Source organism: Chelonia mydas, chromosome 7, assembly GCF_015237465.2.
Source record: "Chelonia mydas isolate rCheMyd1 chromosome 7, rCheMyd1.pri.v2, whole genome shotgun sequence".
In the NCBI taxonomy this organism is placed as follows: domain Eukaryota; kingdom Metazoa; phylum Chordata; order Testudines; family Cheloniidae; genus Chelonia; species Chelonia mydas.
The window spans coordinates 66204405-66226887 of record NC_057853.1 but is presented as its reverse complement, the minus strand read 5'-3'; the positions used below and the strand labels follow the sequence as shown (position 1 = coordinate 66226887).

The 22483-nt window shown below is 41.7% G+C and overlaps 1 protein-coding gene across 2 annotated transcripts in view; it reads right to left on the bottom strand.

Annotated features, from left to right (window-relative positions):
- The window catches only part of LOC119566860 (L-threonine dehydratase catabolic TdcB-like), a 90634-nt gene that overhangs the window by 30439 nt on the left and 37712 nt on the right, over positions 1 to 22483 (bottom strand). For both annotated transcript variants that reach the window (XM_043551298.1, XM_037905657.2), the window contains 2 exons: positions 5868 to 6210; positions 729 to 845 (listed from right to left, as the gene is read on the bottom strand). In XM_043551298.1, coding sequence (XP_043407233.1) covers positions 729 to 845; positions 5868 to 6035 — 285 coding nt within the window. In that variant the 5' untranslated portion in view covers positions 6036 to 6210. The remainder of the gene's footprint in view (positions 1 to 728; positions 846 to 5867; positions 6211 to 22483) is intronic.

The window sequence follows — 22483 nt, the reverse complement described above, 5'->3', positions numbered from 1 at the left end:
TCTAACATTCCCTGGGCCCAATCCTTCTCCCGTTGAAATCACAGCCAGACTCAGAATGATTTTAATAGATACAAGATCTAGTCCCCATCTCTGCCCTTGGGAAAATCACTTGACATTTCTGCCTCACTTTCCCCCTATGTAACATAATGATGCAGAGCGGCTTTAAAAATCAATACTTCTAAAGTGCCCTATCTAAGCTAAATATTATTTCTTCTACAGATAGGTAACACATCTTATACAACAAGGGGAATAAAACCAGTATTCAAGTACTGCTGGAATTCTATCCAAAACCATTCACTAATCCAGGTTCTTCTCTCAGAATCCACACATAATTTGCGATTTCAACATTTTTTTTTCAGTCTACTAGTATATAATATGCATCAAGATCAATGCATTCAAACACCACGAATAAGCTCTAAAATCTACATGCTACAAACTTCTCCTTCAATTATTCCCATAAATTGTCATTAAAAAAAGCCTGTTGATTTGTCAAATATAAAGATATAAGTACAATGTTTTAATTAATTTATTCACAGGCATGTCTAGGCTGCTCAACCCAGCAGTATCTGAATACTAAATGAGGAAATACAGCAAGCCAGGGAGGGTTTACAAATAATAGGGTCACCTTTAATTCTTCAACTTTAATTTAATAGCATGAAGTTGCACAGAGATTAAGCATGTTTAATTTTTTTTTTTTGTTCTTTATAGGCTTGGATAATTTGTCATACCTGCTGTAGAGATGTTAGCAGGTAAAGCACACCTCGCTCCTTCACAGATCCTGTGTACTGAAGGAACTCTTTCTTTAGATAGATATCCATTCCATATTGCTTTGAAAGTCTAGAATACTAAAACACAGGAAAATGATTATTATGTTGCTGTGGTATTTTACATGCCTACCTTCCAAGTCAGCCTTTCACTTGCTTTACCACAGCACAATCATTAGTCAGTTCCAGTAAAATATAAGTATTACATCTTTCCATTAAGAATACATGATGGTCCAGTGTAATTTCCAAGATTCTTGGGAGTTATGTAGATCATCCCAAACAACTGTCCATAAAACATTTACACTGCACCATTATGTATCTGTATATGCCACATATTTTACAGCAAAAAATAACTAAGGTTTTTTAGAGTAATACTTAAAAGAAGGTTATAAGTTTTATTTTTCACTTCTTTCCTTGAATGGAGCCACCTTATCTTAATACCACACAGGCATCATCTCTCACATGGATATGGATACCTCATGCAAGTTTGCATTTTTTTAATATTACTTTTTTATATATACATCACTACATGAACAAAACTGCTTCTCTTGCCACCGAAATGCAGTCCTCTGGTACGAATGTGACAGTTATATAAACAACATACAGCAACTTTATGAATCAGGGACCTGATTTCCACCAACTTAAGATGGGCGTAAGGACTATGGGTTTGCAGGATCAGGCCCTAATTTAGGACAGCAAATGAAGAGGGGTTGTGTTATTTTAAATATATAGCTGGACGATATATATTAAGTCTCTCAGTCAAAATTGGCAACCCTATGTGCAATGGGGCCCTGTTCTCAGCTAGGGCCTCCAGTTGCTACTGTAACACAACAGCATGCACGTCAAGAACCAAAGCAATCACACAAACTTATTGCTACAACCCTTTACCTCTGCATGCACACTCACATTCAGAGTTGGTATCTTTATGGAAGATGGTTCAATTGACTGGAGAGATGCTGAAGAATGTTATATTCTATCCTTCACATCATATTATGCTGAAAAGCCTCAACAATTTCCCTCAGGCCCTGAAAATATAGCTAGAAAATATATCTCTAATGACCTCTCCTTAAGTGGTACTTTGGAGAAGACATTCATTGGTGTATAACATGATGGTGTGACGGTGCCCCATGGAAATATGCTTATGAATATATGACATAACTGGAAGATGTTTTATGCTACATATGCCCTGTAACATATCTATGTAAAGGTTATGATCTACTGAATCTAATAATCCTGTTTGTATGCATGTATCATTTTTGTACTCGAAGTTATGAATACTGGCTTGTTTTCTAAGCAGCCTTAGTAGAGCATTTGGTCAGCTTCTTGAGAAAGGAATGTGCAAACTAGGTGCCCAGTCAAGAAACACTTAAAGGACAATGAATCTTGTAAGGCTCCAATCCATGTAAGAAGTCTACCTGAGGACATTCAAGGAAGCATGTGAACCATGGCTGCCACCTATAAGTTCTGAGTCATGCATGGACAGGTGACTTGCCCATGTGACTCCAAAACTCCATCTTGGAGCTGGACTTTGCATAGGAGAGAGGAGGGGGTCTCCACCCACCCAAGGAAGTCTATTTAAGCCTGTGGGAGACCCCTCCATTTGGTCTTCAGCTGGCTAAGGAGATAGCCTCTCCACCCCCAAGGGTACCTAAAAGAAACTGGAACAAAGGACATTAACTGCAGGGGGTGTGAGTGCTTGCTGGACCCAGACTAGAAGGAGACTAGTCTGTAAAAGGAAGCTTACTGGGTGAGGTTTTTTCTGTATTCAGTTTTCTTAGACATAGACTTGCGTGTTCTATTTTATTTTGCTTGGTAATTCACTTTGCTCTGTCTGTTATTACTTGGAACCACTTAAATCTTACTTTCTGTATTTAATAAAATCACTTTTTACTTATTAATTAACCCAGAGTATGTATTAATACCTGGGGGGGGGGGGGCAAACAGCTGTGCATATCTCTCTATCAGTGTTATAGAGGGCGAACAATTTATGAGTTTACCCTGTATAAGCTTTATACAGGGTAAAACGGATTTATTTGGGGTTTGGACCCCATTGGGAGTTGGGCATCTGAGTGTTAAAGACAGGAACACTTCTTAATTTGCTTTCAGTTAAGTCTGCCGCTTTAGGGCACACGGTTCAGACCCTGGGTCTGTGTTGGAGCAGACGGGCATGTCTAGCTCAACAAGACAGGGTGCTGGAGTCCCAAACTGGCTGGGAAAGCAGGAGCAGTAGTAGTCTTGGCACATCAAGTGGCAGCCCTGCAGGGTTTCTGTGATCCAGCACGTCACAGATGGGTTTGCCTTTTTCAATTTGGCCCAAACAGAAAACATGTTTAAAACACATTGCAGGCAATTAGATGGCCCAAGGGTTTGGTAATAAGATGCAGAACCTTTTGCTTCTGTGTTGCTGGCTCCAGTCTATCCAGTGCTAGCAATGATGAAGTCATTGCCACCTGGAGGCTGGCAGATGAGTTGTAATGAAACCACTCCCCCTGCTCCCAAGTTCATGCACCAGTACACTTCCTTGTGCACAGGTATCCATATCATGTGGAACACTACCACCCTGGCAGTGTCTGTGGAGAGGCAAAGGATGAGGGAAGACTCCAATTTACAGATGATCTCACTAAGTGGGCAGTCTCTTGATAGCAGAGTGAAGCTTGCTCTACAGCCACTTTTGCTGAATCTGTCTGGTTCCTCATGGCTTCCCACCCTTTTGGAGTCCGAGTAGGGTGACCATATTTCCCAAAGGGAAAATGGGACACCACATGGGGCTAGCCTGAGCTGCTCACCCGAGCCCCTCTCCCTGGGCAGGGCTGGCCAGAGCCGCTCATCCAAGCCCTTCCTGCCCCCTCTGTGGCACGGGGCTGGCGTCGCTGCTTGCCTGAGTCCTGCCTACCTCCCACCTGAGCAATGCCCCCGCATGGGGTCGGCATCGCCGCTTGCCAGAGCTCTGCCTGCCCCCCACCCAAGCCCTGCTTCCCCACCTTGCATGGGGCTGGCATCACCATACCCACACACGCACACGTTCCTCCACATCCCACTTTGACAGAAGTGGGCATTTGCCCCATTTGCTCTTGCCAACTGATCAAAAAGGGACTGTCCCAGCCAAAATGGGACATATGGTCACCCTAAGTCTGGGCAGTAGCATTTTACACAGCAGTAAATGATTGTGTGAGGTGCATGGAAGTGAGAGCCCAGGCTATCAGTGCACAAGGAGTCAGTGCAGCATTTAAATAGAACTTGCCGTTTAATATATTCTTCTACAGTTTCACTTCATTAGTCACTGGTGCCTTTTTCATTCTTTTTTCTGTCCTAACCCCCCTCAGTTATGCTCAAGTCTGGACTTTATAAAGAATGGTGCTTACATAAAACCTGTAGCTTGCCAGAACTTTTAAGGCATCTGTGTTCTGTGGATTCCTGTGACTTAAGCTGTATTTTGGAGAGGTTATATTAAGCAAAACAAATGTTAAAAGCCATAGAGATTTTTATAACTAGCCAAAATCAGTGAGGAAATGGTAAATTATTTACATGTTACATACCCAGCACAAAAAAAAAAAAAAGTTAACTCAGTTCTGTTTTTTTCCTTAATGCAGTTGTAAATCTGACAGATAAATACCAGCTCAAGTTGTTGAGCATAATGAAACATACAGAATCCATACACCCAGCTCACTGGCTCCAGTACAGATGCTTATCTACTCTTCCTGGAATATTCACTGCACATAAACAAAAACTTGACGTGTCAGCACCAGTGTTCAATTAGGCACAGAATCTAAATGGCACAGACAGAGAAAAAATGGAATAGAGTTCTCAACAGTACAGATAGGGAATACCATGCAAATCAACCAGTTTGCCTCTACCTTACACCATTCCAGCTATTACCTGATCTACCCAGTTGTTTGTACCTCTGCAGAGATGAGGTCTCCCTCACTTCCATTGAGTCTACTCCACTGCCCACTTGCCTACAAAGTGTTAGAAAACCTTAACTATGGGCATCATGCCACTGCTCTGTCTAAAACAGACTGACAAGACAGGACACAATGGGAGTCTCAGGGAAAGATGGTGGCTTAAAAAAATAAATCTACTTTTTCTACTATCTTTCTCTCCACCTTGAGGCAGTGTGGAATGGTTAGGGAGAAAAATAAGGGGGTGAATTGTGTTCCCTCATGTTATTTCAGTCGTTGGACAGTAGAAATAGTGAAGACCGACCTGATTCTTACTTTGTTGTGGCTTAAAGGAAAAAAATCAGACCAAAGCAGAAAACACATGGAAAACAGAGAGCTAGCGAACCTGAACTATGCAGGCTTATTCAAGTTTATCTAGGGAACAAGATATTTGGGTTCCTGAGGACCCAATATACACAACCCTATGGAAAAAACATATGCATCTTGCGCTCCATACTTCCCCTGCTCGCTGCCTGCTACTTACAGAATTTAACTCTGCAAGTTTAGAACCACGTTTGTTTTACAGATCCCATGATGTTCAGTCCCCATTTGGATCGCTGTCTCCAACACACAGTGCATGCTGGGTTGTTAAGCTGGAGCCATCACCTCAACCCCAGAACACCTGACTTTTGCTTCAGCCATATAATGGGTCAGATAAGCGCTTTATAAAGGATGTGACAAAGTTTTACATAATTTCCATTGGGATATTGGTTCTTAATCATTTTATTTTTTAAACAGATTACACAGTCATCTGCCACCAAATTTAAATCTGAGGCTCTGCTGAAGAAAGGCTGCCTGTGAAGTGGAGAGTTTATGTGCTGGAAGAGCTGACATAGCCTTCAGTATAACATTGCTGAAAGGGACACAACAATACATATGCAGCAGTAACCTAAGTGAGAAGATACTTGTGGCAAGTGTTTTCAACTAGGTGCATAATGCAATAGTATCCTTCATTCTACAGGTCACTGTAACCAATTGAGAATTCAGGATGGTGAAAAAAACAGAATTAAAAATTAAACATTGGCTGATGTCAGCTACTCTGTTGGAAGGCTCATCCTCCTATAGAGATGCACCTTCTGCTATTAATGCATGTCCCCCGATCATTTCTGATTAACTCCCATAAGAAGAGAGAGATTCAGAGAACAAAGCATTGTAAATACCATACCATGCAGGGGGTTTTCTGGACACCGCTCTGGATTTTGAAAGCTGCAGCACTAATATCTTCAAATCGAATCAGCTTATTATAGGTTGGCTGGCTGCTTCTACTGTTTGGCTGAGTGACTGGGTCAAGGGCATCTCTGAGCAATTCCTCATTGTGGCTCACTATCTTCATTTCCCAAGTCTTCACGTCCCCATTCAGGTAGTCCTCCTCCCCAAAATCTTTCAGTCTCTCGGGGTTGATGGATGGTGGCCGCTGCCCAACATGGCCATTTCTAATCGGCCCCTCCTTACAGCAATGATGTTCGCAAGGTGTTGGGGCATCTTGTTTTTTCACTTTCCGGTCACTCCTAAGAAAGAATGAAATCATCTTGTGAGAAAGCAATGAAAGTCTGGATGATTAAAAGATTGACATCTATTGTTTAAGAAGGACACCACGCCTCATCTTCTCTTTCACTTGCATGCCTCAGACAGACAAATTAAGTTATTAATGGACTATCATGTTCCGTGTGGATAGAGAGCCCACGCAGCTAGCCAGCTGGCACAGTAGCCCACAGATAGCTGGGCACATGAACAAACCAAGGAATCATCATTCCCTTGCTAATGAGGATGTACCTGTGCACCATATGGAGCTAGATTTTCATGAGTGCTCAGCACCAATAGCTCTAATTTGTTCAATGGTTGCTGAAAAATCTGGTCCTGTGTTTGCAGCACTACTGAAGTCTGGAAAAAGACAAATGGCTGTGACACAGCACTCCCTTAAAGCTCATAATAGCAGTAACAGGTGTGATTATATCACATGCATCAGGTGGCTGCTTCTCTGCTCTTAGATGCTTGCAAAGTATGCAGTTAGCAGGCATTATCTGGCATGTGATGGGGATGGGCTGACTGCAACAAGGGCTAATAATTATGCTCTACTATGAAGCTAAAGGACGACAGCTCCTAAGCCCCAACTTAAAACATTCTGTACATGGATAAACACTTGAAAAGAGGGGAGAAATAAAGGGAATTCACCCTTTGGGGCCGATCAGAAAAAAAGAAAAAAAAAAAAAAAGGATGATAACTAAAAAATGCTAACACCATACATAGGCATAGGTTGTGCCAGTGGATCTCCAGTCTCTTATTAGCTTCTCTGAGAGATATGCACATAATGCACAAGTGTAGCTACCTGAATTCATTCATTCATTCCTAAATATTTTTTTAAAAATAAGTAAATTAGCAAGTCATCAAATCAGTCTTACAAGCAGTTAACCAAACCACCAAACAACCTATGCCGATGCATAGAGCCAAATTGAGCATTCATTTTCACCGGTAATACCCATGGATTTCAAAGCAGTTTCATAAGCAGAATCTGACTTAGTCCCAGGATAGGAACTATACTTTATTGCCAACATTAAAATAAAACCCTCACTTAAAAATATGATGGGGGGGAAGTATACATTTAAAATATTAAAAATTAGTGACCTAGGTACCAGTGATCATGATCTGGTTTCATTTATTTTGTGCAAAAAAAATATGGCATCGATCAGTAATAGGGCCACTTTTCCAAAACTTAAAGCAATTGTCAACATAACTGACCAAGAACATAAATTTAAAAAGGTGGGAAGTTTTAACAAAAATTAATGGATGGCCAAAAACCCCACAATTCCAGACATAAAAAAAAAGTTACACTGGGCAAAAAGTTGTCCTAGTTAGAAGAAGATGGGGGAAATGGCAATAAAACAAAGAATTTACATATAAAGAGGGGAATTAAACAGCAATGAATAAGTGAAAAAGTATAGGCAACTGATAAGGGAAGCTAAAAGAATAAGTGAAATATCAGTAGCCAATAGGTTTAAGATAATAAACCAGCATGATTTAAACATTAGGGAAAAAATCCCAAACCTCGGTCAGGTATAGGTCCATTGCTAGATACAGATGGTATAACTGTAAATAGTAATGTAGAAAAAGGCAGAAATCTTTAATAAATATTTCTGTTCTGCATTTGGAACAAAGCTGAAGGATATAGCCATCCTATATGATGCTGTGGATGGAACAGAAAGGAACAAAGGAAGCTGTGAAGCAGCATCTGCTAAAATTCAACATTTTCAGATCAACAGACCTGGATAACTTATACCCAAGAGTTTAAAGGATTTAGCAGAGTTCTTAACCACTAATGTTAATTTGTAACAAGTCTTGAAAAACCAAATTCCAAAGGATTGGAGGATTGCCAACTCAATTTCAACATGTCAGTCCCACGTACAAGAATGCAATGATTAATTTGAGACCATCAACAAAGACTTGGAGGTTAAAATTAAAATTAATGCCTGTTGGCATGATGTCATGGAAGGTAGGTCAGATGATGACAAAAATATTTGCTGGTAAAGTTTACAGCTAAAGATTGGTGGGGAAGTAAGTAATAAGAGGGCAGGTTACTGTTGTAAAGTAATCTGAACTGCCTGGTTAAATGGTCACAATCCAACAAAATGCTTTTTAATACAACCAAATGCAAGGTAGTACACATGGGAACACAGCATGCAAACTATGCCGATAGGATGGAAGACTCTTGGAAAACAAGCGTCTCAGAAGGACTTAGGTGGATCATTGTAGATAATCGCCTCAGCATGTGTTCTCAGTGCAATGCTGGGGCAAAAGGGGCTAAATATAAATGTGGTGTATCAAGTCGGGAGGTGATCTCGCTTCTGCACACAGCATTGGTAAGAGTAATGCTCGACTACAGCATCCACTTCTGAAGTCTGCTCATCAAGAAGGATGTGGAAATATTAGAGAGAGTTCACAGGAGGACCCCAAACATTATCCAGGGGCAAGAAAACATACCTTAAAATGTGAGGCTTAAGGAGCTCAATCTAGTCAGTTTATCAAAAAGAAGGTTGCAAGGTGACTCAATCACTATGTATAGATATTTACACATGGAGAACACAGCTGATGGGGACGGGGGAGCTTTTCAACCTTGCTGACAAAGGAACAACAAGCTCCAGTGGCTAGAAGTTGAATTTAGACAGGTTCAACCTTGAAATAAGACTCAGTGTTCTATCAGTGAGGGTTATTCAACATTGAAACAGTTCACCTGGGGTGAGTCCTCCATCTCCATCACTTGGAGTCTTTAAAAGGAGATTTGGTATCTTTCTAAAGTATTTTCTTTAATCCAGCCTCTGGGAGAAATGCTGTCTCCCCCCCCCATCTGCCCCCGGTGTGCTGGATGGTGGTGGTGGTGGGTCTTTTCTGGCCTTGGAATCTGTAAATCTATGAACCTGCTGTTCATTCTCAGCCTTCATGGGCCATGGAGAGAACAGAAAGCTCTGCACTGGCTTTGCAATGCTCATAATAGTTACAGCTCTACATTATGACAATGATTCTAATCAAATCTCATGCTTCAAGACTTCAGCTGGTTGCCTGCGGGGGCCCAGGAAGGAATTTTTCCCCCTGCTGCACAAGTGACCAGATGTGTTATGGATTCCTCCCCACCCCGACACCTTCCTCTCAAGGACTGGTCACAGCTGGCAACCAGGCACCAGATGGAGTAGGCCAGTGCTCTGATATGGTACAAAGAATCCTCTTTCCTTGGCTAATCTGTATTGCTCAAGGTCCAACCAATTGCCAGATTTGGAGCCATAAAGATGTTTCCCCCAGATTGATTGGCAGGGACCTTGGGGTTTTTTTTCCCCCCTTCCTCTGAGCCTGGGGTGTGGTTCACCTGCTGGGACCAGCCAGGCATATCTCATATCACCAACTCCCGATCATTAAAGGGGCCTTGGGCACAGGTGGCACCTTGGTCTCTCCTGTTCTCTGCCTGTGGCACACAGCTGTTCAGTCTCCTGAGGATTGAAATGCTTTAATCTAACTCAAGAGGTTGGGCTCAGTGTAGGGGTATCTGGGTGAAATTTAATGGATTCTGATATATAGGAGGCAGTGCTCAATTTGTAATGAAAAAGGGGCCAGGGCTCAAGCAATTTTTTTACATTAAGAACAGATGCAGGAAGCCCACATGTGCCGGGGCTATGAACTGCCAAGCCTAGAGGTGTTGGGGCTCAACCCTGACACAAATTAAGCACGGATAGGAGGTCAGACTAGATGATCTAATGGTCCCTTCTGGCCTTAAACTCTTTCAGTTCATAGTTTCATGAAGTACTCAGAGGTACTGTGGTCTAGTAGATTGATCACTAAACTGGAACTCAAGAGACCTGGGTTCTATTCCTGGTTCTACTATCCTGCTGTGTGAAATTGTCAGGTCACAGCACTTGTGTGTGTATTTTTCCCCTCTTCCCATCCTTTGCCTGTCTAGTTTACATAGATTGTGAACTCATCAGGGAAGATACTACCTCTGATCAGGAATATGGACAGTGCCTAGTGCGATGGGGCCCCAAGATTGGTAGGCACATCCAGGTACTACTGTAATGCAAATACAGAAATAATGAATCTGAGGAGCATATAGTACATTGCCTGGACTGGTTGTATTCTCAAAATTACATCTTCATTTCACTCGAGAAAAATTTTTCCTGGGAACTGCTAGGTCATATTAGCAAGGCTAGTTTTATCCTCTCTTATCAGAAGATATTTTTATTATTATTATTTTTAAGTGGGACAAGACCAGCATTCCAAATCATTATCTTTGCAAGTTATTTGTTGGAGATCATAACGTATAGCCCTGTGCATGAATTCTCATGGACTGCAGTCCCTTGAACAGATAAAGGCCAAACTTCCAAACACGCTTGGAATTTAGGAAGCGACTTATGGAGGGAAAGATATAAAACAGAACAGCAGCAATTGAAAAGATAGGAGGTAACTCCCTTGCTCATACTTCTGAGATTTCAGTTCAAAGGACTGAATGATTTGTAAGGAAGGTACAGATACTAGACACACTCCTATTTTTCTGTTGCTATTAAAACCCCCCACAAAAACTCTATTAATTAGCTTAGACTGATGTAGATCTGAGGCTATATGCAAGACTCCCATCATGCATTCATGCCATCAAATGTTTTCCTCTACAAGAGAAGAGGCCAAAATGGCAGATTGGGGATTTTGGCCTTATTCCTGGGATTTCCTTGTTTTGGCCCAGGAAAGGGCTAGAGAGAGGTGGAAGGGGAATAAATCAGAATCTTAGACTTTGTCTAGTCTACAGTTTTGATGGCTACAGGAACGCTGTGCCAAATTGCTTCCTGGCATAACTCCATTGACTTCAGCAATTACTCTAGTTTACTTTGTCCACATGAGAGCTCCCGCTGCTACTATGTCACCCCTGGGAAATTCTTGCCAAAGAGATTAGCAGCCACATCACCCAGGATACAGCTTCAGGTTAAGGTATGTGTTGATTGTGTCATATGTATTTTATCTGTCTCATCAGACAATATAATTTTTCCCTATAAAACCCATCTGGATGTGCCATCTACCTATCGAGAGCTCATGATCTGTAGAGGTCAACAGCTGATTTGAGGGTTTGCAAATCCACCAATATGTAACTTATTGCCATGCCAGGTCATGTGCATTTATCTTCCTGAAGGCAGTTTGTTTACTTTGCTTAACTCGCTTCTTCATGTGTATCTTTAGCAGAGACTTACTTACAGTTAATGCATGTATAAAAACAGGCAAACAACAGTCTGTGCAATGAAAAGTAGAAGCATGACTTGTCATGCACCATGACAGTAAGTGGTATATGATTTAGTGGTCAGATCTAGAGCTGAGCAAATAACTGATTTTTCACTTCAGTGGCCCAGCCAGAAAACCAAAAAATACAATAAAAATGGTGATTTGTTTTGAACTGAAACTGAATGGTTTCGTTTTTTCCCTCAATAAAACACAAAACAGAAAAAATTTTGTTCAGGTCAAATGCAACATTTTAAACGTCAATTAAAAATGGTTTAAAAATCAAATGTCAATTTTAAGTGACATTTCAAAATGAAATATCAGTTCAAGTCAACATTTAGTTTCAAAAATGTCATTTTGAATTAACATTTCATTTTGAACATATCTAGAGAAAAAATGTCAACATTGTCATAACAAAAACTATTGTGACTTTTCCAAAATTTTTGTTTTCAAGGTTTTTTGGCCAGATTATTCACAATTCAGGTCAAATTCTCAAATAGTTTCAGTGCCCTGGAAAAATTTATTTCTCAGTGAATTTGTTATTCGTAAGGGGGGAGGGGGGAAACGTGCCCAACTCAAATATATTTGTCACACAATATAAATCATGGCTGTTTCCAAATGAATCAGCTATGCTTTTCAAGCGATTCTCCTAGAAAAGTTCAGTGAATGAGCTTCTTTATTTCCATGTGATGCTCCAGCACACACATTAAACAAATATCCAGCTGTCAAAGTTTTATTGCATGCCTATAATTCATGCCATTTCACCTTCAATGTGGTTAGTAAAAACAACCATGCAAACATGGCTTATAAACCTACTTTTCTGTGAACAGTTGCTCAGCATAACTGGAAAGAAAAAAAAAGATCCATATGGAGACATTCCAAAGAGAATGAAGGAACTGTAGGAAAATTTACTTATACAGATAGTTACTCAATGCAAAGTCTTAATGCAGCTGCATGGTCATTGTTTTGAAATATGCTCTTAAAATGATGAATAAGTTGTGTCTTTTGTTTTGTCTGCTTTCAAAACTCCCAGCATTGTAAATTAAGCAAAGCAGCATTTGGGGAAAAGAAAATTCTGCACACTTTATTCGAACCACAAAATTGCCTTTTTTGTTTCAAGGCGGAAAGAAATAACCACTTATTATAGTTATCTTGCAGTACCTCGTCAACTGGCTAAACTCCACACTCAGATGCAATGTAACTACTAAATGAAACCAATAGGCATAGGACAAATATAAGAGGACAAAATCTGATCCACTTGGCAGTCTTTCTATCTACTGCAAAATGAGCTAACAGAGTATTACGGGCAGATGGGTTGTACCAGGGCAAAGGTTCAGGTCCAGAGAGATTTCTTCCCCTGTGTCACACAATGTCCAAAGCTGGGCTTGTTCATCAGTTCTGAAACACCCACAATTTTTTAGAGGACAAATGTGTTCTTGATGCCCTTGACAGGACCCATTGGCTTTCTTACACCACACTCCAAATAGTGCTGGAAAAATTAATGAAGGATTTGCCAGAGAAGCATCTGACCTTTCCCATTGAACTTCCAGGCCCCCATTTATCAGTGATACCATTTTAAAAGTCAGACTTCCCTCAAATCATCTGGAAGCTGGGTAAAGTAGCATGCCAACACTGGGAGTAGGAGGACACCACTTTTGTGAATGGTTCTCTAATGATAGTGCTTGCTGTCTGGCAATGGTTCCTCTCGAACATCTGTGCGCAAGTCCCATGCTTTGCATGGGCAAAGAACGCTTCTGCTTTTTTCCCCCCTTTGCTGTTATGTTCATGACAGATTAAAAGACCCTGGTTCTGAGCTTGGATAGATCGGGAATGCCTATGAAACCCCTACACAGCTGCTAGCACTCAGATCAAGAGGGAAAATAAACGGAGCGGGAGTGCAGTGAAAGAGGGAGGTATTTGCTAAGACCCACAGAGTAGTCCCCAATCCCTACATCCCGCCCATAATGCTGTGCTGTGGCTGAAACCATCAAGGAACTGTGGATGGTCTATTGAGTGTGAAATCCAGAGTTTTGTGGGATTGATGGCAAGTTACAATTGGGGCACAACAAGCTTCTCATTGATGAGTCGATATAAGTGACCAACAGAATTTGGATCTACAAGTTAAGTTTCAGCTCTAGTACAGACACTAAGAGACAATACTGGGGCTATTAAGGGAGGATGTTAGAAGGGTCATTGTATGTGTGTTTATTTCTATATGATCCAAAACTCCTCTGCATAAGTCACAGTGGACAATGGTAGTGTGCAAATTTGCTAGGGATTATTATGCATCAACTCCATTCTGATAACGCCAGTTCATGTGGATAAGCCCCCAATTTATTTTAACAAACATCAAATCTGGGCTTAAAAAAAAAAAAGAAAAGAGCCAGATCCTTTTATAACCAATAGGCCTACTTGCAGTTTGCATTCAAGATAAGGGCAGTCAGATCTCATGCTTCTAAGTCTCAAATGACTATGAGGGATGGAAAAATTCCTACCTCCGTAAAACATTACTCAGCTGAGGCCTGACCCTCCAAGATACTGAACATCTCCTTAAAAATGCTAAGCACCCTATCACCTCTCAGGAGTGGCTCAGCAGTTTACAGGAGCCAGCCTTTGTGACACGCATTACAGATTTTTTAAAAAAAAAAACTTCCTCAGAAGCAGGTATGGGCCTCTACACTTGATGGACTAGAAGTCTGATTGACCAAGACAAATACTGTAGACCAATCCTCCAGTCAATGGTAGTTTTGGACTAAGGACTGCAGATTCATAGATTTTAAGGCCAAACGGGATCATTATGATCTACCAGTCTGACCCTCCTGCATAACACAGACCATAACATTTCGCCAGAAATTTCTGCATCAAGCTTATAACTTGTGGTTCAGCCCTATGTTCTGAAGTGCATTGAGAACAGAGATCAATGGAAAACAAATCAATACTTGCATATTTATAAGTAATAAAAAGCATCATCACCACCAGAAGCAATTATAAACTGCAATATCAATTTCGATGTATTTTCTCTATCTGTGTGTTATAGCATTAGCTTCACTAATTCAGCATCATCATAGGCAGAGGCAAGTCAACCCCTTCATTTGGCTTCAGCCTGACCAACAGTCCTGTCTGAACAGTCACTGTGACCTCAGTCCAAACAAACGCCATTGCTTAAAGCTGGCAGTATTATCCCTTTAACTATCTGACACCTCCTTAATATAGGAATTAAAAATGTGGCAGCACGATGAGTTTAAGTGGCTACACTTTGTATGGTTCATTCCCTGTGATGCTAATGCTACAATAATTCCGCAATGTCCCTCGAATGGATGGAGGCTTCTTCCTTAAGAAAGTCAAATGAACAATATTTACTTCAAGGCTGGCTGCATCGGTTAGGAAAGTGAAGGATCAAAGCTAAAATGGTTGTAAACATTTTTATAATTTAAAAAAAAATCTTAAAATGCAGAGTTCCGAGTTTATTAACCAAATGCGAAGTTTTCTATTAGTTTTCATGCAAGAAATGACAAACAGCACAGATGAGAAGGGTGGTCTTGTGTTAGAGGCACTGGACTCAACTCTGGAGATCTAGGTTCTATTCCTGACTCTGCTGAAAACTTCTTACATGATCTTGGAGAAGTCACTCTCTCTCTCTCTCTGTAACTTACCTCCTCATTTGTAAAAAAATGGAATGAAAATACTTCTGTCAGTCTTGTCTGTGTAGGTGGAAATGCTCAAATGTGTGCTTAACTTTGGGGCTACTGAATATTAAGCACAAATGTAAGGATTTGCAGGATCAGGGTGTTGGGTTGTAAGATCTTCGGGGCAGGGAACGTTCATAGCTGTCTGTACCTAGCACAACTGGCCATTGATCTCCACTGGGGACTCCACACACTACTGTAATAATTATATAATAATTATAATAATTAACAGTAGACCGTGATCACCAGCAGAAAGACATCTAACATGCCATTAACACCAGATTCCAGAAATACACACAAAATAAATGTCCGACAAGACCATTCATTTTTCAATATCTCATTGACCACTTCAGGCCTTTTTCCATCAGGATATGTTTACAGAAAGGTAAAATCTTTGAATCCCATAGATAAGTCAATTCAGTCCCCATCTGTACTGGTGGGACAAGTTCATTCCCAGCGCTGCTCCACTGATTCCAGTGCAGTGACCTCAGCGATCACTTTGGCCCACTAAGAGCTTTAGAAAATATTGAATAACTACAATCATTTTTGTTTTTCTAGGGAACTGGGAAAGGAAAGGGAAAACAAAAAGCATTACCTATAAAGCAGAGCAACAAAATACACAAAGAGGTGAAGCACAACTCCAACTATAGCACCATAAGGAGGCAGAAGGGATCCAGGGGAAGCGATGCCCGCAGCTCCAACCCCAGGTACAGCCCGGGGGCTGTCCATCACTCGTAAGTAGGAGAAAGGAGCAATCTAGTTCTAAGTCACAGAGCAATATTCTCCAACCTTTGCCAGAAAGGATCATAGTCTTCCTCTTCCCTGGAGCATTCCCTGGGAGTTCTGTTCTTTAAAAACTTGGAGTAGAGAAACTGCGCTGCAAAATTCATAGCAATTCCCAGTGTTAGCCAAAGTGGCGAGACCCCAGGCAACTGACTCACTTGCCTTTGGACTGTACCACCCTTGTCAAGCCTGGGAGGGGTGTGTGCTCTGTAGGCGACTTGCTGTAAGCAGCTCTCCAACTCTAGACAGGGCAAAAGAAATGACTTTGAGAATTGGCTGCTGCTATTTAAAGAGATTATTTCCCAGGCCAGCCTGTCCCTGTCAATTTGAGTCAGGGCCTGGATTATACTTAGATGACATTCAGATGGCAGAACATGCAAAGCTTTAGAGACTTAGCTACAGAGCATGGTCTAGGTTTGTTAAATGGATCGTGAAGTTAGCAACATTGACTTCTGCAGAAAGAAACCGCACGGAAAGGCTGCCACTTTCCTGAGGAGGTTTGTGAATTCACAATGTGGCGTTTTACTGAGACCTGGGTTTTATACTACTTAACCCACAAGCCTAGGAAGCAGAGTTTAGCATGCTGGATCCTTGGAAGTCTGGAATCCAAGCCCTGAATTCAGCAGTGTCAGCAGCAGAGTTGCTGAGTGATGGGCTGCTTTGCTCAGGGTCTTCATAGTAGGAGAAAGCTCGTTCAGGGAAAGTCGGAAGAAGAGCCCTTTGGGGCTGGAGGCACAAGATTGCAGTGACATGTCTCGGAGGTTGATTCCAACCCCTGGTACAGTAAAGGAGCATTAGCAAAAATCAGTGGCAGAGGTACAGAGCTGCAAGACTTACGTATTATTGGTGGGGAAAGATACGTTAGGAACAGGGAATCTCACTTCTTTCCCAAGTGACAGAGCATACAATTTAGATGGCTTGGGAACCCCTGCATTACTGCAGACTTGTCAATTGTACCACCACAGCCGCAGTCATTTTCTCTCCTTCCTCCCCACAACAGGCCTGTAGGCATTCACCCCATGCGTACTCCCCAAGCTGTGACCCAGTTGCTGTGCTCTCCCTCAACTCTCCACACTTCCCCCCACCTTTCCAGTTCTCCACCTCATCAGCTGTTTCAGGTGGGGAGGTGGCCTTGGCTGGGAACCATGAGAGGCCATGCTACACGCAGTCTCACCTCAGCAGAGTGCCACGGGTGCAGACACACCATGTTCAGGTCAGTGGCTACAGCCTTGTACATGTGAGGTAAGTCCAGGGCCGTTTTATTAAGGGGCAAGGAGGGAAGGAGTCGTCAGCTGCTTTACCCAGAGAACATTTGAAGTGTGGGGATAGAGTGGGTAAAGGTTCACACTGCTCCTATTGATATAAACCAATGCTCTTCATTTAAAATGTTCTGAGAAGGATCCTATTATTATTACAAGCATTTATGAGGCACTCCTAACGAATTGCCAAGTGTACTTCACATGGTTTCGATTAAAGACAAAAACATTTCCCAAGGTATAGGGAGCCCCTGCAGCGTTGCTGCTTTCAGAGCAGAGATGGGGAAAACCTGCACTGAATGTTAGGGAGAAGGGAGAGAGAAACAAGGACCATATATTTCAGGTATAACAAAAGTGGTGAGAGCCCCATGCTGGCCTGGCACCCCCAGGTTGAAAAACACTGTTGTAGATGCTGAAGACTGCTGTCCCCATTTTAAAGATGCTACAAGCCAAAAACTAATACTAATTTTCCATTCTATCACTTCTCACATACCAGCTTCTCAGGAATTTATTTTACTCTTTTAATACATGGGGAAGCTGAGGCACAGACAGACAGTGACTGACCTGGAGTCACACAGTGAGTCAGTGGCAGGGCTGGGAACAGAACCCACGAAGCCAACTTCTGCCAATGACCACATACTTTTCGGTTTGTACAGCACCTAGCACAAAGGAATCCACGTTTGGGACCATGAGGTGCTACTACTATTGTTTGTATTATGGTAACAGGGAATCCTTAGAACTATTTTGCCTAGCAGCCGCCAACCAGTTTACCAAGTTGAGGCTATTCTGGGGAGAAACATTCAAAACTAAACCGCCATCCTGCAAAGACACTCTCCAACTGCTCGGAGAAGACACTTCCACAGTGAGGTTCAAGTCCATGTCAAGTGTCCATATGCCAGACTGAAAGCCTTGCCAATTAAGGTTAGGCTGGAAACGCTGACTGAGCTGTATCTCAGAAGGCGCTGCATTACCAAAATTGCTCTAAGTTAACAGCTGCTATTTCCTTAATGAGAGATAAACGGTTAACCAGGCCCTATTATTAGATGTCTCTTCCTCTCATTCTTGCCTGTCAAACTTCATTGTCACTGAAAGCTTCTTACACTCTGCTGGCTTGCACTGCCCAGACACACGCTGGCCCTGCTTACGCACTATACCACACACTCACACACTTACCTGCCTTGCTTTCTCCTCTTTTAAAGCAACCGGATTTTATCACCCTTTGTGGGCACCAATTTTATTTTGAATGTCTGTAGTTATTTCCCTGACCTTGACCTCTCTCCATCTCACTTAAATCCTCTTCATAGCTAGGCAGCCTTCATCTAGGAAGTTAATCTGGTCTTTCTCTCTCCCTAACATCCCTCTCCAGGGAATTCTATTGCCTTCCTTTTTGCTACTACTATTATTAGGAGGAGTCAGATTATGATGGTGCACTTCCCATTGCTGTCCAAAAACGCGAAACATCCAAGCCTGTCTCCAGTACTGAGTAGTAACTCTAGGGTTTAATAATGAGGCACATGATTCCCTTTTTTCTTTACAGAGACCAAGGGACCTGTCTCAGGCTCTGTGCACCTTTGACTTAACATTAAAAAGGTCATATATATCCATATAAAGATATCCCAAAAGAACACACATTTAACAGATGTGGTCAAGAAAATTTTAATTCAGAAATTGGAATTGCATAAAAATGATTTTTTCCCCCGCACAAGAAAATTTTATTGTTGATTTTTTTTCCAGTTTCTCTTAACAGGAAAAAACAATTTCCAAAGAGATTTGTTTCATAATTGTGGGTTTTCCCCCCCTGCACACACACACACACACACACACACGTGCTTTCTTACTCCCCCCCCCCCCCCCCAATATTAGAAAATGGTAAGAAAGTGTGATAACAGCCGTGAAGAGTTGAAAGTATTACTTTCTGTCTGGTAACAACACTTTCAGAGAAAGTCATATTTTCACCTTTCAGAGAAATGCTTCCGAACACTTAACAGTATTTCCTCACACAGTAAGAAGAAAGTTTGTGTGTTGACACTTTCCCACCTTTTCAAAATTTCCTATAGGAAAATCTCAAAAGGGGATTTTTCCTGCAAATAATTTCATGGGGGGAAAAATCATGGGTTTCCATCCAGCTCTAAAATTAAGGGCTTGCCTACACGGCCCAACAGTTGGATTATAGGGGTGTGAATAGACACACACACACACACCCCCAAAGTATGGCACCGTAACTCCCATGTCTGAACATGAACTAAAAAGTTCCTAGTTTGCATTAATGTTGTTCTGTTTGAAGAGGACTAAATTAACGTGAACTAGGAACCTTTTAGTTTGTGTCCAAAGTGTCCACGTAGGGCAGTGACAGTGCAGGACGTGGCTGTGTACTGCTGTTCACGCCCCAGTAGTCTGAACTGTGGGGCAGCGCAGACATAGTCTAAGAGACCCCTCCTGTGGGACTTAATTTTAGTAAATTCTGAAGCACCTAAAACCAGGGCAGCTAGACACTAGTTAAGGAATTAAAAGATGGACCAAAAGCCAAACTGCAGATGTGGCTATGAACACCTCACTCTAACAGATACAACCAAAACCCAGAGTCACATCACTGCAGAACTCCAGTGGTTCCAATCCAGACATCCCTCTGGTTTAGGGAGTTTGAATTCAGCCCAGTGCGGAGAGAGAATGAGCTTCAAACTTTTGATCAAAACTCAAATCCAGGAGGTTGGTGCCATCTTTAATTACAAATTTTATGTATAATCTGCAGCGATTAGGTTGTGAGATCAGAAGTAGCATTTGAAATAGCCTATTCACAACGGAAAATGAAATTAGTTCATGCTCCTATACCAACACTTTGCTACAAATATCCCCAGCCCCGATTCAGCAAAGCATTTAAGCAAATGTTTAACTTTAAGCACATTCTTTGCTTAATAGGAATGGTCTGGTTTTAAGCACATACTTGATGCTTTGCCAAATAAGGGCCTAAATCCAATACAAAACTATAGTATTTGAACTGTGTTAACCATATCACCATAAGCAACAACAACATGGTAGTTTTAGCAGTCTTATTCCTCAGTATTTCATGGTCTTTTCAGGCTTTCCCTCCCTCAGCCCCCACCCCCACCACCAAAGCACTGTAATTGCTAGAGGTACTTTGTGCTGGTCTGAATGATCAAGTAAACATAGCAAAGAAACCCTGAGATTAGCCCCACAACTGGTCAAGTGGACACTGACTAATATTGGAAAAAGGGATTTATAGGGAATTGGATGGCTCATTGGGGGGGATTGCTAATGGGATAGAGAGTCATCACCGTGAAGTCACCACACTAGCTCTCTCACACTGCCACCAAATGCAACTACTCTCAGCTGTGAGGAGGACATCAGTCCACCGGGAGCTGCAGTGAAACATTTCATATAGGCCACCAAACAGCCTTTTGGTCACTACCGGCCAGCGACGGATTTGAACTAATGACCTAGAAGTGAAAGATTCTCTATCCCATTAGCAATCCCCCCCAATAAGCCATCCAATTCCCTATAAATCCCTTTTTCCAATTATTAGTCCCAGTAAGTCAGTTATTTGCAAGCTTTAGTAACTATCACAGTTGACTGAGTGACCCGCAAGGTGCCTTGTTCCCTGCTTGGTTCTGCAGCAAGCAGCATACTTATGCTTCTGCAGTACACCATCTATTTTAAGCTTGATCCAGATAACCCTTCACATGTAACCTCACCGTCTGCCTCGTGGATATGAATTACCAGCTGTCCCACAATTAGCTCTTGCATAGCACCGGATAAAGTACATTGTGTTAGATTCAATCATTCTGAACCAGTTCTGAAACTGGAAAAAGAGCACATCCTTAAGGACACACCATCTCACGAACCTCTTATCAGCCGAGTGCAAAGGGAAGTCACCTAACTATCTAGGGAGTGGTTTGTGCATGTATTTAAAGAACAGTAACCTTACTTCCAAGTCAGCTTGCTACAATGATTTTGGATGAGTTCAAGGTTCTAGCCAAACTCTTTAAATAGCCCTAAGAGCCCTTGTAATTGCTGACTAATTTTTTTTAAGGATTTACTAGACTATTAGCCTTAGTAATACCCTGTGGCAGTGAGTTGCCTAGGACACATTGTCCCTTTCAATCTCTTCCTTGTTCATTAACTTCCCATATTGTGTGTAAGAAGTGCAGGGCTTGGGATTCACACTTTTCTCAGACTCCTTGAATATCTGGATGCAACAAGCTGAACAGAGGAAGCACATGAGCCCTAACTTTCAGCCTCCTTCTATGAAGCAGTTTAACTCAGAAACCAATTTACTACCACCACATTTTGCTGATCTTGCATGGACTTTTTGTTCTTTGACTCAGCTTTAAATGCGAAGTATCGCAATTATGCTCGCAAAACGCATTTCATAGGAATGCAATTAGTACTGTAATTGTATGGGGGAAGTAACCACAATTTTGAAACAAAACAATTTGAACAGGGCTGCAGAGTTAGGGGCTTATCCTACAAACAGTTACTGCTTTGTATATTTCAGAGTCCCAGTGACTTCTCGACACAGCAGAGCTCATGTCACCCAAAAGGATCGTAAGTACATTATACAATTAAGTGACATACAGGGATCCATTTATTCCCCACTGAAATGCAGCCACCTCCAAGTCAGAATGCTGTTGAAGAACATACAACCAACACAGGAAGGAAAAACTACCTTTCACAATTGAAATTATAATGGGAATTTAAATAGACAAGACAATGAACCCAGTGGCCTGGCTAAATTCCAGCCTGAAATAACACCCCTATTCAAATACAGAACAATTGCCATGAGATCTTTAAAGACCATAAGGGGTCAAGATCTCAAGGCACAGAACTTCCAAAAACACTGTGTTCTTTAAACACCACACTGTCGCTCAGTACTGACCCAAAAGGGAAGAGAGCCATTATCTTCACACTGTGCAGCATTCTAGGAGCCTCTTATTCATCCCACACCCACACTTTATCTGGAGCAGGGAGATCGCAAACCAAGGTAGCATGGACTATAGGCACATCTAGCAAATGGTTCCCAAGTAAAGTCAGCCTTCTGTCAGAGGCCTTTTAATTTTATAAAGAGACAATATTTTCCATGACTTTACACAGTATACCACAGTCCCCCTCTTCCCCCCATGGTTCATATGTTTGTGATATTTTATTCTGGGTCTTTAATTCACTACCAGTGTGACAAGTTTTACCTACTGTAGCATTTTATGCCAATACCCGAGATGAACTCATCTTCAGGGTGAATGTCACATGGACATCCTTAATGTTTTGCACTGGCACATGAATACTTCACCTTCAGTGAAACTCAA